At 39.9% G+C, this 18,996-nt stretch overlaps 1 protein-coding gene across 1 annotated transcript in view; it reads left to right on the forward strand.

Annotated features, from left to right (window-relative positions):
* fam83fa (family with sequence similarity 83 member Fa) overlaps positions 1-10,065 on the forward strand; it is an 83,047-nt gene extending 72,982 nt beyond the window's left edge. The window contains exons 4-5 of the mRNA XM_039765548.1: positions 4,234-4,997; positions 8,372-10,065. Of these exons, the coding sequence (XP_039621482.1) occupies positions 4,234-4,997; positions 8,372-8,442 (835 nt within the window). The 3' untranslated portion in view covers positions 8,443-10,065. The remainder of the gene's footprint in view (positions 1-4,233; positions 4,998-8,371) is intronic.
* Positions 10,066-18,996: the final 8,931 nt, after the last annotated feature.

Raw genomic sequence — 18,996 nt, forward strand, 5'->3', positions numbered from 1 at the left:
AGAGAACTCCTAGATTATGGACTGATTCAGTAAAATTAACTCTTTCAGGGCTGATGTTGACTTTTGTCAAAAGGAGGAGTTGATGATGGTAATCAACTGTACACTGTAAAAAACCAACCGTTATGTTTTAGTTGGACTCTTGTTGCTAGATGGAAAGTTAGCTTCATTGGGTTGACCAAGATTTCCTACGCTCGTGTGAGTAGCAAGGTGCAAACAACAGCAAAAATGGCACTGACATCTGGCAAGAGATCAAAATGATTGCATAATGCAAACTACTGCATAGACGACGTTTTGCCTATTATCTCTGAACTGGACTATGACTATGACTTTCGATACAAGTGATCGAAAATGAATGTGAGGTTCCAGCTTCAGTTGACTGGTCCCCAGCTAATTATGGTGCTGAACGGGTTCATGTAGCTGATGCACCTATGGCAATGTTCGCCATGGAGAAGTGCCACTTAACAATGATAAGAGGTAGAAACTACATTGCAATGCACTGTGACCATGATCATTGCTGCTGCTGCCTCAGCCACGTGAAGACAGCTTGGCAGCAAGCCTGCTGCACATTCTTGTCAAACTGGCTGCCACAGCATGCGGCAACAGACGTTTTATCTTGATTTCTGTGTGAAACCATTGCTTTTCAGAAACTGTTTTTTGAAAAAATATTCAGCCCTCAAAGAGTTAATGGGGATTCCAACTGAGTTAAATGATGACAGAATATTGTTGTGATCAGCGTCATTCCCTCAACAATTATCTCTGTTTTATCGGTGTTTAAAGATAAGTAGTTCTCATCCATCCACTATTATCTTGCATTCATTTTACCCTGACAAACTTTCAAGACCATGCTGAAGAGAAGCACATGCAGTGGTGCCTCGTACTTGAACAGTTCTAACTTTGAATGTTCTAGTGTCAGTCAGTCATTGTCCAACCCGCTATATCCTAACACAGGATCACGGGGATCTGCTGGAGCCAATCCCAGCCAACACAGGCGCAAGGCAGGAACAAAGCCGGGCAGGCGCCAACCCACTGCAGACGTTCTAGTGTTCAAAAGCTAAATTTGAGAGAAATATGATCCAGAGTTGAACGATGCTCTTATGCTTGAACTATGCGCAGTGAAAAAATGCAGCAACAGGTGACGCTTATGCAGTGAGTGAAAATGTCAACTGTGGTGTTCAGTGTTAGTTCAACAGCTTTTATTGACATTCAGGTATAATCCATCCTGTCCTGCCGGTGCAAAGTGTGGCCTGCTAACTCAATGACTGTATCCAGAATGTCCTTAACCCTCCTGTTATGTTGCAGGTCAAATTGACCCATTTTAATGTTAAAAATCTACAAAGAATAGGTAAAAGTATTTTTCAGTATGAAACTTCTTCTGCTTGGCTTAATAAGTGTAAACAACATATAAAATGAAACGGCTCATTTCATATATTTGCAAAGCACATGTTTATATTACTGCGGTGGGTTGGCCCTGCCAGGGTTTGTTTCCTGCCTTGCTCTGTGTTGGCTGGGATGGGCTCCAGCAGACCCCAGTGACCCTGTAGTTAGGATATAGCGGGTTGGATAATGAATGGATGGATGCTGGTCTGCTTATGATTCCAAGGATTAATAAAATAACAGTGGGAGGTTGAGCTTTTAGTTACAGGGCCCCTAAATTGTGGAATGGTCTTCCTGCTTCATAAGAGATGCCCCTCGGTCTCAGCCTTTAAATCTCGGCTGAAGACTCACTACTTCAGTTTAGCATATCCTGACTAGAGCTGCTGATTAACTGTACAGACTGCATCTCTGTTGTTAGTCATTAGCACTAAAACATAAGTAACATGATTGTTATAATTTGTTACTAACCTTCACCTATTCTGTTTCTGTTCTCGGTACTCAAATGTGGCAATTGGTGCCACGGCCCACCTGCCAAGTTGTTTGCCTGCCTATGGTAAAGTCATCCCTGATCGAGGATCACAGGAATTATGGGAAAAGGGGTCCTTTCATCGGATTGGCTGGCGAGCAACGTTTCAGCCATGGAATGGCCAAATGGGGAGGCAGCTTCATGGATGAGGTCTCCAGGACTCTAAAAATATCCAAATCTTATTACGTGATATCATCTTCTGTTAAATTCTGCTCCATGCTTCTAAAATTTTGATTATTATGCTGTATTAAGGATTTGTTCTGTTCTGTGTATTGTATTGACCCCTTCTTTTGACACCCACTGCACGCCCAACCTACCTGGAAAGGGGTCTTTCCCAAGGTTTCTTCCATTTTCCCTACAAGGTTTTTTTTGGGAGTTTTTCCTTGTCTTCTCAGAGAGTCAAGGCTGGGGGGCTGTCAAGAGGCAGGGCCTGTTAAAGCCCATTGCGGCACTTCTGATTTTGGGCTATATAAAAATACATTGTATTGTATTGTAAGTTTATATTACATAGATACTGTTCAGGTCCATTCGACCTGGCAGTCAAAGTGGAGATTAAAGGGGTCAGAAGTGTCAAATACTATTTGTTTCTTTGCAACTGTGAGACATATTTCGCCCCAATCTCACACACACACACTCATACTCTCCCTATTCAATTGACCTCATCTGTAAAGTGTGAGAATGCAGGTGTTGCTATGACTTTTGACGGGCACCTTTTTGTTCCGTGGCCAAACTCCGCCCACATTGAGTGGACACTCAGCAGGGCGGAGCAACACATATAAAGGTTCTCTGCAAGGGAGTCCTACCAACATTACACTCTGCAGATACATATGATATCCTCTCTGTCAGAGCTTAACAAAATGAGCAGCAGAAGTAAACAGGAGGACAGCCGTGGAGGCTCTGGAACTCATCTTTGACCATGACAGTGAAATAGAGGAGGTCACTTGTGAGTCTGATGATTCTGATTATGAACCAAATGAGGAAACTGCTATTCATAGTCCTCCAAGCAAGACATTCACATCAAAAATAGTGAAATACAACGGTCTTCATCCCCAAATATACTTCAGGCAAAACTGTCTGCAGAAAACATAATAAACACAGTGCCATGGCCTACTAGGATGGCAGTGACTAGTGTGACAAACATCAAGTCAGCTTTTGAGCTGGTTGTGCCCAACTCAAAAAATCCTTCTCGAAATGACTAATCTAGAAGGAAGGCATGTTTTGGGGAGAAGTGGAAGGAACTGGACAAAATGCATTTACATGCATATTTGGGGTGGCTGGGATCTATAAGTCAAAGGATGAATCAAAAGCCAGTCTGTAGGATGCAGAGACAGGCAGGGCTATATTTAGTGCCACAATGTCTCTGGAGACTTTTCATATTTTCTCCAGAGTAATCCGATTTGATAATCGAGAGACAAGGGCTGTCAGATGGGAGAGAGACAAGCTGGAAGCTATTAGGACAATGTGGGACAAGTGGGTAGAGCGACCTCCACTACTGTATAACACAGGCCCTAATGTCACAGTGGATTAGTGCCATTCAGAGGTTGCTGTCCATTTAGGCAATATATGCCTTCCAAACCAGCTAAAATACAGCATAAAAATCTGGGCAGCATGTGATGCAAACACCAGCTATGCATTTAACATGCAGGTTTACACTGGAAAGCTGGTTTGAGGAGCCCCAAAATGAATCGGGTATGAGGGTCATGCTTATTATGGCACAAGCTCTCAGAGGGCACAACATAACCTGTGACAATTTTTCACAAGCTATAACTTGGGTCAGGAGCTTCTAAAGAGAAACCTCACGATGGTCAGAACGGTCCAAAAGAACAGGGCTGAACTCCTTGCTGAGATGCTGGTAACCAAGAACAGGGCCCCTCAGTCTTCCATGTTTGCCTTCACAGACACTGCAACCCTAGTGTTTTCAGTCAGTCAGTCTGTCAGGCAGTCAGTTTCCAACCCGCTGAATCTGAACTAAAGGGTCACGGGGGTCTGCTGGAGCCAATCCCAGCCAACACAGGGCACAAGGCAGGAACCAATCCTGGGCAGGGTGCCAACCCACCGCAGGACACACACAAACACCCCACCCAAGCACACACCTTGGCCAATTTAGAATCGCCAATCCACCTAACCTGCATGTCTTTGGATTGTGGGAGGAAACCCATGCAGACATGGGGAGAACATGCAAACTCCATGCAGGGAGGACCCAGGAAGCGAACCCTGGTCTCCTAACTGCGAGGCAGCAGCGCTACCACTGCACCACCGTGCCGCCCTATATCGGAATATGCAGGTCTGAAATTGAATGAATGAATTAATGAAATGTCTCTTTTTTATTTCAGTTTCACATGGATGGCTTCTCGTATTGACCGGAACGTCATTACAGTTATGAATGGACAAATTGCAGATGTATTTAACCGGGATTTCCGGGAATTGTATGCTGTTTCAAAGACTGTGCACATATTTAATGAATTAGGAATCCCTGTTCCACCCAAACCAGTAAAAACAGAGTCCAAGGCGGATGTTAAGCCCAGCACAAAAGTCACATCTCGTTTTGAGACAGCGGCAGCCAACAATGGCTTTTTAAACATTGCTGCCCCGGCATACAAATTTAACAACCCAAAGTACAACTTGGTCACTGGGAATCCCTTACGCAACTCTTACCAGAATCTGGCCAAAGTGGGAGGATCGGTCGGAAATGCTGACTCTCCTGGCATCATGCGCCGCTTCCTGCAAGACAGCAAAACAACTACTGCCAGTCTTTGTGACACAGACATTAAGAAGATTCCCGAAATTGCACAGACTAGTGAGGCCGAGACCAAGAAGAATTCTGCAAATGTACCGCCCTCGCCAGCCACACCACGTCCAGAAACAGGAAGGAGGGACAGCTCAGTAAAGAAGAAGTCTTTCATTCTTAAAATATTCAGCGGCAAACAAAGCACAAAGAACAACCAAAACACTCCCACCATCAACATCAGCCAGGCCAGTGGAAGCCAAAAAAGTCTTGATGTGGTGAAGGAAGAGGTTCCAAAATCAGATGGCAAAGCGAAACCTGGAAAGACATTAGAGGGCTCAGTGCAAACTTTGACCTCTTTGGTTGAAGATGGTAAGGACTGTATCCATTATACAATAACACAAAAGTTAAGAGTATTTGAAATAGGATGAAAAATTACTTTTTGATGTCTCTCACACTCATTCAGTTACCATTTATCTGTTCTGTCATCTACACTCACCCAGGTTCTGCCCTAAAGTCCCACACATGTTTTTTCTGTTCAAGAACTTCTGATCGTGTTCTTTCACTCATACATGATGATATTATTTTATTACTGTCACACAGCCTGGTTTTGCTTCTGTTGTATCACTCTCAGATATTCTGTCTCTTTGTTATTCTTCATCCAGACATGGGCAACTCATATCACATGAGTAGCGATGGACATTGATCTAAATGACGTTCCCTTTGTTATCTATGCCTGTTTCATTGCTCTTGACAGTGGATTTTTACGTTTTCATGTGGATGGAGATTTTTTTAAATGGTTCGCGTGTGAATGGGACATTTTTAAAAAACGAAGGAGGAAAACTCCCATTTTAAAAAATATCTTGGTACATGTGGACAGGCTATAGCCTTCATTTACATAATCTTAGTGAGTTAAAGGTGCCAACCCGTGAAGCCAAGTCACGTACTTTGATATACCCAGCAACTCACTGAAACTACTGGCTTGATTTTTGTCTTTAGTTGTAGGGATGGGCTCTGAGTATGTGAGAGCTGACATCCAATGAATGCCCATACGTGAGTACAATGCACAGAATGCAGTGATAAAGAATAAGAAATGTGGGTGGGTGTTTTGGACTTTGTAACCGAAGAGCGTCTCTTCTTTGTGATGTCTCACAAAACAAAATAGAAAAAAGAAAAAAAAAAGGGCAGAGTCAGCGGGTGGCTGAACTCACCATACCCGTTAACACTAGAATTACCTAAGCCTACAAAAAAATCTGTAAACCTGGCCCACCTTAAATCCCTTTGCACCTCTCCATCGGTGTCTTTTGTGTTGTAAATGTGTCCATCAGCACAAGCAGCAAGTAGCCTGCTGTCCCATCCACCCACCAACGTAGAAAGGGTAGAAAGTTCTCTCAGCTCAAGTCTGTTTACCTGCGTGTTAGTTGCCTAGAGTTCTATAAGGTAAATAATATATCATTATTTGGAACACATGCATTTCATGTGTGTTTTCCGTGTCTACAACAATCTATGTTAACACATTGTTAAAACAGAAACTTTTTTCATGTTTTAGTAATAATTGACAAAATGTTGACATGAAGTGTATAATATGTGAAGCCTGAAGTCCAAATATCAAATAATAACTTTCACAAAAGGTACACGCATAACAAAACAAATGCACTTTTATTCAAGAATATAACTGCATTAAAAGAACCCGCGTTAAGGTGCGACATTGACACAACCTTAATACGAACGCTTTGGTGGCACAGTGGTAAGAACTATAACTGGTGATCAAAAAGGTTCGACCCTGGATGCCTCTGTTTTGAGAAGTGAGCTGCTGTTATTCTTTCTATTTGAATAAAAACATACATTTGATTTGAGTCTGTAACCGCCGGTGTAAATTTATGGTACTTGTAAAGGCTAGTGTTTTTTTTTTGTTTTATTCAGTTTTATTCTCCCAGTCATTTTCATGCTCCCACTGATCTGACACTGCTGTTTTCACATAAAGAAATGCTATAGTAGAGATGAACTCAGATAGGGACGAGGGTTCTACATTAGAGAAAGAATGCACGTCGCACTTTTGCCGTCTCTGTACTTTGTATAAAAAAGCCAGATCGAATGTTAATTACCTATTTACCTTGATTTATTTACTTATCTTACTACAGCTTAAAGTCACAAGCAGACTGCAGAGCATCCTGTGTTTGATCAACACGGGCATGCTGACAAAATACAGTGAAGGCACAAATGAGTTGGCAGCTTCCACCTGCAGCAATAGACTCTTCAGTATGTGAGCGACTCTCCACACTAGTGTTTAGATCAGGGTGGTTTATGTGCCCAAAAAAGAAGTCTGACTGCATTGCTTGTGTACTGAAGTGTCAGCATGCACTTTTCATGGCATTACACATGCATTTTTTGAACATACCCGCGTCGATCAGACAGAGGAAGCTCTGGACTCTACTTGTGACTTTACGCTGTAAAGTAAATAAATCAAGGTAAATAGCATTTAATCTGTCTTTTATATACAAAGTACAGTGATGGCAAAAGTGCGACGTGCATTCTTTCTCCAATGTAGAACCCTCATCATCATCTGAGTTCACCTCAGTGAAAGCATGTTTTTATGTGAAAACAGCAGTGTCAGATAGGGGAGAGCGTGAGCATGACTGGTAGAATAAAACTGAATAAAAAAAATTAAAAAATGCTAACCTTTACAAGTACTATAAATTTACACCAGCAGTTACAGACTCGAATGAAATGTATGTTTATATTCTATAACAGTAAGAATAAGAGCAGCTCACTTCTCAAAATGGAGGCATCTGGATTGAACCGGCAACCTTTTGATTACCAGTCAGCAGTTCTTACCGCTGCACTACCAAAGCGGTCGTATTAAGGGTGTGTCAATATCGCACCCTAACGCGGGTTCTTTTTGTGCAGTTATATTCTTGAATAAAAGTGCACTTGTTTTGTTTTACTTGTACCTTTTGTTAAAGTGATTATTTGATATTTGGACTTCAGGCCTCACATATTATACACTTCATGTCAATATTTTGTCGATTATTTCTAAAACATGAAAAACATTTCTGTTTCAACAATGTGTTTACATAGATTATTGTAGACACAGAACACACATGAAATGTATGTATTCCAAATAATGATCTATTATTTACCCTCTACAACTATAGGCAACTCACACGCAAGTAAACAAACTTGAGCTGAGAGAACTTTCTACCCTTTCTGCGTTGGTGGGTAGGTGGGATAGCAGGCTGCTTGGTGCTTGTGCTGATCAACACATTTACAACACAAAAGACGCTGACGGAGAGGTGCAAAGGGATTTAAGGTGGGCTGGGATTACAAGTTTTTTCGTAGGTTTAGGTAATTCTAGTGTTAATCCATCATACAGTGCTGGCTTCACTACGTGTATTTGCCTGGTTTTTCAGAGACCATGTCCTGGTTTCTCTAATGGTAATAAAAGTCTTTTCTGTGATTGGGATGTTTTCCTTGTTTCAATTTTTGCCTGTTAGTAAAACCACAATCTGTCTCCTTATTCCATTCTTATTTAAATACGTCTGAGTCAGTCACACAAACATTGCTTCTTGCAAAAACAATAAAATAAAAACAAGATAGAATGTTAGATTTGTTAGTGATATAAAATTGATCATTTTATCCCCTAGTAATAAGTTGCGAGTTATTTGTAGGTGTGAATGACATGTGGTCACTGCTGTTGAATCTTCATTTTTCAGACTTTCATCCATCTCTTTTCTCTTACTCTACAGGAAAGGAAAGTCCAAGTCCAAGCAGATCCAAGGACCACAAGAAGGGAAAGAAGGATTGCATCATGTCTTGAGACAAGTGAAAAAAAAAGTAATAATAATGGCAAAAATGTAAAAAACATGCAAGAAAAAAATGAAGTGATGTACTCATGGTTTGGAATGTCCCAGAAAACACATTCAGCCGTTGCCAATTCTTCAAGGAAAAGTAGATTTTTTGGTCATTTTTAAAATGTGGTCATTAAATGTGGCCAGTTGTTTATTACATATGATGAATAAGTGTGGTGGGAAGAGTTCAGTATTCTTTTCTCATAAAGAAAGCAATTCAGTTGAAATGAACATTGCCACAAACAAACAGTCCATTCCAGAGTGATGGCATTCTTGTGGCTGAGGTAATGAAACTGAAGTAATAATGAGTTTTTAAAAATAACCCCACTCTCCAAAGGACGATCTTCTAAGACACCTGGAACTTCAGGAAGCTAACATGGAAAAGCCGACCAGGTGTGGAAGAGTTAACTGACTGGAATGACTTTGGGAATGTTGGGATTATTCTATGGCGCATCATTACCTGATAGTGGGATGAAACATGTTGGGGTGATGGGATTAACTCTGTGTCAGTGTCATACTTGAAGAATAGCTTGTAAATAGAAGATTAGGAAATCAAAAATTCTGTTAGAACTTCGGCTGTTCTAATCACTCTCTCTTTGTAAGAATGAGGGTTATGAGGTGACCCGCCATACATCTGTTACTAGTATGGAAGGGCACGATGGACTTCCCCAGAAGGTCTAACACTTCTATCACGGTACCTCAATTGAGAAAAAAATGACAAAGGACAATCATTACTTTTGATTCAATGATGATCTTGCTCACTATATACACAACCATAACTGAATCGAAGAATGGGGAGAAATGTTTTCTTTCCTAGGTGGAATTCTATGGCCATTTGATTTTACGGGACAATACATTTCTAACCTTCAGGATGATTTCAGCCATAGGAATTGCAGTGTTATATGACGGTCTAAATGCACTCTGAGGATCACACCCTTACAATTTTGGACACTTTACCCATTCAATCAGTGGTTCAGTTGTAAGTCAACCAATCTGCAATTCTATTCTTGTGCATTAAACACAAATCTTTAGACTTGTATTGCAATCGTGTTTACATTCAGTAATTTTCCTAGTAATAATGGATAATAGAAGCTCCTTTTGCCTCTGGGATATTTCACAACGTTGGGCTCTAAGGGCTATCATGTTTATTTTTTCATGGCTTTATGTGAACGACGGTACATGTTCATCTGATGTCATTGGATTGTGAGACGGCGCTAAAGAAGACACAATGCATCATAGCGGTGGACCTTTTATGAACTGATTTCAGTTTAACTGTGAATCATGACAGCCAACCAAGCAAAATTCTATGGACTCCCATTTGTGGGCAACAAAGGGAAACTTCAGAAGGCTGGTATATTTCTAAGGGGTAGCTAATGTTATTTACAGACATCTTTGAAGTCAGCATTCCTGAATGTGTCTCTCACAGGAAAACTGAGCGTCTATCACCTTAGCGGAGTCATTTTGCTATATAACATTCTTAGGGCATCTGAAAATGCTTCAAGTGAATAGAAGGTACTTGTCACATCAGCAGGGAAAAAGGGGTCTGTAAAAATCAAAGCAAGGGCAAAAATATGTATGTAAAAAATATAAATTTTATAAGCAAAACATCTGAACTTGATTGTAGTTTTTGTAAGTATTGTAGTTAGCGCGTGAAATGTTACGTATCTTTGCTTCACAAAATGTTAATGTTAAAGAAAAGGAGTGCTATCGGCCTGTATCCATACCATCATCCTTATTTATATAATAATCGTGCACTCAAAATTCAGTGTAAGCTAAGTATAAATGAGTTTAATCTTCACGTACGTTTTTTCAGCTTTTCATGCAGGGTTGGCTTCCACCTCGAGATTAGCATTACTGGGTTAAAAATCAGTTCTCCATGATTCTAAACTTAGTACGCAGGCTAAAACATGGATGGATGCATATTTTTCATCATAATCATGGACATGCAGCATAGCATTGCTTTACTGGACTTGTTTAATTCCGTTTTAGGTTGTTTGGAACCAAACTCTGTCATAGTGTTAAGGGGCTCACTAAAATCTGGCTTGTTTAGAGTCACCACTTGACCGAACAGACATGTCTTCTGGAAATGAGAGGATACCCACAACAACAGAAACTGAGATAACTGTTTGGGTCATAATAATCCAGGTAAATATCTTTGATATTTGGAATATTATATTACATATTCTGTTTACAATGAATTCTGGAAATATTCAGGGAATTAGTTCAATGAAGAGAATTAGCACAGAAGGATCAAGACTCTTCTTTTAAAATGAGTTCAACAAGAACACGGTGACACAGTTGGAGTCTTGTTGAGGGTAAATTTCACACAAACATTACAAAGTTTTTCTTCGCACAGGGAACCATAGACGCTTGGAGTATTGTGGTAGACAGTCGGACTTTAGAGACTTTTAAAACTCGACTTGATATTATTTTACAAGAATTCAGTAGATAGGACTTGTTGGGCTGAATGGCCTGTTCTCATCTGGATTGTTCGAATATTCTGATGTTCTAAAAGATTCCATCAAAGAAAAACAAAGTGAAAATATATTTTCAGAAAGGTATGCAAATTTATTAAAAACTGAAAACTTAAATCTCTCATTTATACAGTATATGCATTAAGACCCAGGAGCAAATCTACTATAAAACTAATGAAGCCTAATCCATGAGGGATGCCAGAAGTGACTTTAGTTGGGTGTCCACTGTATGAGAAGGGGTTTTTAAGAAATAATAATATAGTGTGTTTCAGTACAGCAATTCTAATCAAAGTCTGAGATACATTTTTTAAAATTTTGTGGTGATTTGTTGTGGAACAACCCCACTGAAGAAGATAGCAGTGGTTAACCAGACCCCGTTGATGGTTGTGAAGGGGACCCCATAGCGGTTCAAAAATGCAGGTCCGGCACAGTTCAGACCATTTACTGTTGCACTCCAAATTGTGGTCAGGTGCATCCTGTTTGCTTCAGTATTCCATGAATATGTCTACAACTTCCTTGGAGTCCACCTATGGCACACTGAATTGATTTGGCATCGTTTATAAAGACACACACCTTTGTATATAAGGTCCCGCAATTCACACTTTGTGTTTGGTTAAAATCCAAATCATGGAGTCCAAAGAACCCTCTGTAAATATCCACGATCAAATTGTGGTGAGGCATAGATCATGGCAGGGTATAAAACTATTTATAAAGCTTTTGGAATTACAAGGAGCACTGTGGCTTAAATAACTGTGAAACTAGAAGAAGTTTGGAACCACTGGGACTCTTCCCAGAGTTGGACATCCGGCCAAACTTATTAACTGGTCAAGAAGGACTTGATAGGAGATGGAACCAAGAACCTTATGGTCATTTTGACACAGTCCTCTACTAAGAAACTGTTGGAAGGACGATCATCTCAGCAGCAGTCTAAAAATCAGACAGAAGCTACTCTTAAGTAAAAACTATTACTGTTGTTGAAGCTCAGTCTGAAGCTTGGCCTGAACAGCTCCATTCTATGGCTTGTTGTCTGACCTTCTAACAAATAGGCCCCAGTCAGTGTGAATTGGTAACAATAACTCATCCATGCTGTATACCAACATTGATGTTCCACAAGGTCTTCACACTGCTCTGCAGTTTTTTCAAATATGACTGTGCAGCAAATCATGAGGGGAAACAGCACCATCAAGTTCACAGATTACTCCACCATGAGTGGCCTTGTGAAAAATAGTGATGAGTCTGCCTACAACACGAACGTAAAAAGTCTGACTGTATGGTGCCATAACAATAACCTCTCCCTGAATGTTTCGAAAAAAAAAGGGAGCCATTGACTTCAGCAAGAACAAGGGCAGTCACACTCCACTCCACATCAGACTCCACTGTCCAGACAGTTAGCAGCTTCAGGTTCCAGGTTGTCCAGATCACTGACTGCCTTTGGTAGATGTCATAACCACCTGCATCCTAAAAAAAGAAAACTCAGGAAAGACTCTTTGTTCCTTAGAATGCTAAAGAGCTTTGGGATGGAAACCAAAATACTGGTGAACTTCTACCAATGCACTATTGAAAGTATCCAGACGCATCACGGTGTGATTGGGTAGCATGACTTTCCAGGATCACAAACTCCTCCAAAGGATTGTCCGGATTGCTCTAAAATCATTACGGCTGACTTTACACAGCTACTATGTATACCATCTACTCCACCAGATGTCTGAGAAGGGCTGAATCCATAATCTTAGATAGATAGATAGATAGATAGATAGATAGATAGATAGATAGATAGATAGATAGATAGATAGATAGATAGATAGATAGATAGATAGATAGATAGGCTTTTTACAGAAGCTCTTTAAAAAAATAAATAACTAAATATATGTACTGTATATTGTGACAGACGTCCAGAGACCTTGCCCCACCAGGACGCCGTGAGAAGGGAAAGACGGAGAGAAGGGCAGTGTCTCCCCTGGAATGGAAGAGGGCAGTCACCCTGGATTGTATGGGGGCCACGGACCTGGGGAGCTCCACCCACCACCAGGAAACGCCTGGGCAGCTCTGAAACTGCAGCACTTCCACCACACCCGGAATGTGGCAGATGTGAATTGGGGAGCACCTGGAGCACTTCCGGGTGCTGTATTAAAAGAGGCTGATTCACTCCCTTCAAGGAGCCAGAGTCGGGTGGAAGAGGACGGAGCTTGTGAGGGAGGAGTTGGAGGCGGCAGAAGAGAGAGTGAAAGGAGCTTTATTATTATTGTGGCCTGTATATAAACACGCGTGTTTTGGGACATTCGGTGTCTGCCTGTTTGTGTCCTCATCGTCAAAAGGACAGGGGGAGCAAGCGTGGTCACAACAGTACCTCTCCCGGGATGCTAGATGGCAGCCCCCATTGGTTGCAGCGGTGCCTTAGACTCCCTCAGGGCCTCATGGGAGATGGAGTTGTCTACAGCCCTGTTGGGATCCAGGGATGTTGCCAGGGGGCGTTGCAGCTGCTCCTGAGCCCATATGGGTGATCCTTTCACCACACCCAGGTAACGTACAGTATAAAAGGAGCCAACAGAAGTGTTTTGTGCTTTGGACTGTGTTGTGCCTGTGAGAAATGAGGAAGGTGTTTCCCACGAGGTGATGAAAAATAAAAAAAACATTTGTGTTTTTGTCAGTGTGCCTCTGGTATTTGTCAGTGTTGGATTGGGTGGCTGGCACACCCCTATAGTTGTCACAATATAATGATATATTATATAGGTATATATATACACACACACACACATTATATTGTATACACAGCAGAATGAAAGAAAATAAGAAAAAAGAAACCTTCTGACTGAGTGTCACAGTCACTCGTTTATTTCAGTTTTGTTTGCCTATCTTGCTTAACTCTTGCAATGTGTTGGATGAACTGCCACTTTCTCTTCAATATTCCTTCCAACAAACATGGTTACACTTGAATGACTCTTTGCAGCACCTTCTCATTCATGACTATGTCCATTCAACTCATTTTCGAGATCCTCCCGTAGCACCTTACAGTAGTTCAAAACTTATGATCTTCTTTTTTTATTGATATTGTAAATGTTTCCATGCTGAGAAAGGATGAGACTTGTGTTTGTAGCAACGTTTTCTTTGAGTTTGAAGGAGGTTGCTTCTGTATCTGCATCTTTATTTCTCCAGGAACTTTGCATGGCCGTGGTGATTCCTGTTGTGACATCTTTCTTTAGGTTTTTACTGATCCATATTCCAAGATATCGACAGTTGGTTACTTACTTTATTCTTTCATTTTCTGGCATTATTTTTTACTTCTTTGTTCCATTTATTTGTTGCAACCATACCTTTTTGTCTGTCTGTGTATATTTGGACCGAGACTTCCTTTCTGTTTTTTTTTGTTGCTACTTCATTAAGTACGCAGTTGAGGTCTTCCTCTGATTCAGCAAGCAAAACTGTTTCATCTGCATAGTTTATGCATGATCTTAGATTTATATTTGGGAATCTGAAAAGGAAAAATCTCTTGTGCCAGCTTTATACTTTAGCAATGTATAAGACATTTATTTAAACAAAGATATCATTGGAGCACTCCATTGTGGTCACAGGAATGCTGACAAGCCATTATAGAGTATGAATACACAAGAGAATATTTGGCATAGTGACATGTGAATCTATTACAAACAGGTCCATAAATGGAGCAGTTGATCATCTTGTATTAGGTTATATAGAGGAACCTGACCCTTCACCCCAAGTTATTATCAACCTTCAGCTGGATACTTGAGTGAACCTAACTAAACTAAACATAACTAAAAAGCTTAACACAAAAAAAATGTTCCATAAAGATCTTCTGCTACAAATTCTAACATTTTTGCAAATATTCTTAAAACGTCAACTGCATAGGTGTTGTATAGCAGTGAGGACGGAACACGGCCTTGGCACAAGTCTCTTTGTGCTGATAATGCATGTTCTCGTTTGATATCTGTCTTCATAAACCCTTGCTGTTTCTTACACTTGATGGCTATGAGACTTGACATTTTTTTTGGAAAGGGTTTCTATGAGGAGATCATGTTGGATATGATCAAATGCCTTAACTAATGTAAAACTATGGAATCCAGGAGGAAACCAGAATATCCACTTGGACACTGAAAGAACAGGAATAATCCACACAGACATGGACTAGGCTGGTAACTGAACTCAGGTCCCTAGAGTTATGAAGCATTACTGCTAACTGCTGCACCACTCTGCACCTCAGCTTGTGTGCACTTCAACTTACTTCAAACCTTTCAGCAAGGGTATTATGTATTGTAAGATAAAGAGATGGCATTTATGGATCACCTTTCAACCTTGGGGTGTTCCCAAAACACTTTGTCAAGAACTGAACATTGATACAGTGTCGGATGAACTCAGAAACAGAAAACACAACTATCTTCACTCTTTTATTTTTTTATTCTTATTCCAAAGCACCATATTAGTAATTTAAACCCATCTTTGAACTGACCTTCCTACTTATAATTTACTAATGGAAGGTGAAAGCAAGCAATGAAAAACTGCCCCTTCAGAAACTTGCTGTACATAACGCCATAGGGCTCTAGAAGTATCCATTACCCAGATTCTGCCTCTATATGGACTCGATTCCAAGTAGCTGAGGGTCTTCTAAATTAAGTTTTTAAGGTTTTTTATTTTTTTTTTCTTTCATTCCATATCATCAAGCAATCAAACTCTTTAAGGCTGTGTTCTTGGCCCAGGAATGTCTGGCAAGGTGCCACCTATAAATGCAATTGGGTTTAAGTTAGAGTTGTGTTCTTCAGCACAGTAAATCTGCCAACTTGATAATCCAATACCGCAAGAAAGGGTTGTAACAAAAGGTGACCGCTTAAAAAAAACAAAAGAATAATGTGACATCCACTGTACACCCACTATTGTCTAAAGCGAAGGTATTACATACATATATATATATATATATATATATATATATATATATATATATATATATTATATATAAACATATGTATATGTGTGTGAGTGTGTGTATATATATATATATATATATATATATATATATATATATATATATATATATATATATATATATATATATATATATATATCAACAGGCTCAAGTCATTTATAGAAATAACAAGAACCAGAGGAATCATTTAGGCTAACGTTATTACAATGCTGTCATTTGCACGGATGTTACAGACCCTCACCCCTCTGCACTGTCCAACATGTCAAGAAGTGAAGAAGCAGACCTCATCAGTTGTTTAAAAGGCTACATATAACATTTTTATTTCAGGCCTTTATTTTTTTCTAAACTCTGCCTTCACTTGCACTAAATAAGTTTAAGTAAATTCTGTCTGTCTGTTGGCACAGTCATTAAAATGAGGACACATGAATTTTTTCCAGTGAACTGAGTAGTGGGCCCTGTCTGCTATGACTTTCAATTTGTAATTTGACTTTCAATAGATAGATAGATAGATAGATAGATAGATAGATAGATAGTATAATAGTACACTATAATTTTAAGAACACCTGAACTTGAGCTTGTGTGATTACATGCAGCAAGAGTTCTTTTAAAATCAGAAACCCATTGGTATTTCATAATTCTGTCTGTTCATAGTTATTTACTGTATAGAGCATGATATGGATCTAAGCAAATTAAAGTTCTTTCTTGAACCTTCATGTGGATGGGTCCTTTGGGAACCAAAAAATGTTTCCCCTATGGCATCGCTCTGAAGATCTGCTCTGGCACCTTTAATTTTAAGAGTGTATGCATGCACTTCCCATTTTCCCACCCTTTTTTTATGTGGCATGGTTTGTAGACGTCAAGAAGAAGGGGCAAAGAAATGTGCACTCAACTGTGAAAACAACTGATATCCGCCACAACAAAAAGAAAAGACAAGGTATTCATCCTTCCAACTTAATTGCTGGTCTTCAAATGAATGCAGGATTCCAGTGGCTTTTATGGGTTCTTAGTGCTGACCAGAGCCGGTCAACCCATTAGGTGACATAAGGGGCCCTTGTTCCATTCACTGAGATGAAGGTCATCAAACTATGATGATAATGAGTAGCTGCAGTTAATGAAAATAAACCCGAGAGGGGACAAAGATCATCAAACTCTGATGATATTGAGTGGATGTTACACACAGGGCACCATTTATAATATTGAAAGTTGGCATGCTGCATACATCAAGGGGCATATGCTCCTTAGAGTCCACAAAATATGCAAAAAGTGTGCACCATCTGTGCTATTGAAGGGGCATGCACTCAGAAGGCAATTGGCCATGTCTGTCAACCCTGCCTAGGTGTCCAAATGCTCTTAAACTGGCATTGACTTTTTGATTAAGTTGTAAGTTGGGTCAAATGTCTTTTGGCTGGCAAGCATTTGAACTGAGGATGGAAAAGGAGACGGTACTATTGGTAGCGCCTCCTCTCTGTTGGGGTGGTATTGCTTCACTTTTTCAGAATTGTGAAGCTGTTACCTAAGTGCACATGCTTGACGATAGATAGATAGATAGATAGATAGATAGATAGATAGATGTGAAAGGCACTGTATAAGAGATAGATAGATAGATAGATAGATAGATAGATAGATAGATAGATAGATAGATAGATAGATAGATAGATAGATAGATAGATAGATAGATAGATAGATAGATGATTAATGATACATATTGCCCAGGGAGACAATGTAATTGCTGCTTACATGTATGAACAGCAGGAGTTTTGAATTAGGAAGAGTAACCGTGCAGCCTTTTATTTCAAAGAAATTCTACACTAATCAGAGGCTCAGTCTTTGCCTGAATAAAAATATTGGGAGTCACTATTAATTATTCCAGTATTGGCATATATTTGAGCTTCTGACTAAATCATTCAAGATAATTTGTACAACTTGGTCTTTTTACAAAAGGGTTCCTTTATCGAGTTCAACAAACATTCTGCAGGCCAGGTTTGCTAAAACCACATCAGAACCTTAGCTAGCGTGTGTCGTTCCTTCCTGCCTTGAGATGGTGTAAGTAAATTCAAATTCTTCTGTTGTGCTTTACATCTTTTTTTTTTTTTTGCAGTTTTGGGTGTGATCTTTGTTGCATGTTGTGGTGGCTGCAACAAAAGAGGAAGTGAAAAGTCTTTTTGGCAAGGCAATCGTCTTTCTTAAACTGGTGCACATAAAAAATGCAAGCATAGAGATATGTTTGGGCTGTTTTGTAGTCTGTTTGTCAGGACTGGGTTAACGACCATTAGGGAGCAGAGTGCTTAGATGCTGGGAAACTTGCCCGTTGTACTGGTTTCACTGGAGAGTAATGTAGCTTCTAGCTTCAGCTTCTACAGGCTGAAGCATTAATTAATATGACGTCAGCTCAATCTGTAGAATGAATGCATATTTGTGATCTTCATAACAATATGTTACAAATTAGGTCAAGTTATCTTCAGCATATCCCAAAACCCTTTAAACCAGGAGTCCCCAACTCCGGTCCTGGAGGGCCGCTGTGGTGGCAAGTTTTCTTTCTAACCTTTTTCTTAATTAGTGTCCTGTTTTTACTGCTAATTCACTTCTTTTGAATTATTTTGAATTTGAATAATTGAGGCCACGGTGCTCCTGGGAACACTCAAAGCTTCATAAATGGTTTAATTCCCTTGTCCTGATCTATGCCTCACCACAATTTGACCCAGGAGGTCTACAAAAGAGTTCCTTGGATTTCATGGCTTGTTTTTTTGTCCTGACATGCAGTGTGAATTGTGGGATCTTATATAGCCAGGTGTGCGCCTTTCTAAATGATGTCCAATGAATTCAGTTTGTCGCAGGTGGGCTCCAGTCAAGTTGTGGATGCATCTCAAAGAGAATAAAAGCAAACAGGATGCACCTGCCCACCATTAGCAAAGGATCTGAACACTTACATGAATGAGAGATTTCAGTTTTTGAATTTTATTAAATTTGCAAACCTTTCTGAAAACATGGTTTTTAGCTTGTCATTATGGGCTGTTGAGTGGAGAAAAACGACCAATGAATCCATTTAAAATGAAATCTACTATACAATGATGTGCTCAGGAAGTGAAGGAGTCTGAATACTTTCTGAATCCACTGAT

This window comes from Polypterus senegalus, chromosome 10 (genome assembly GCF_016835505.1).
Source record: "Polypterus senegalus isolate Bchr_013 chromosome 10, ASM1683550v1, whole genome shotgun sequence".
NCBI lineage: Eukaryota > Metazoa > Chordata > Cladistia > Polypteriformes > Polypteridae > Polypterus > Polypterus senegalus.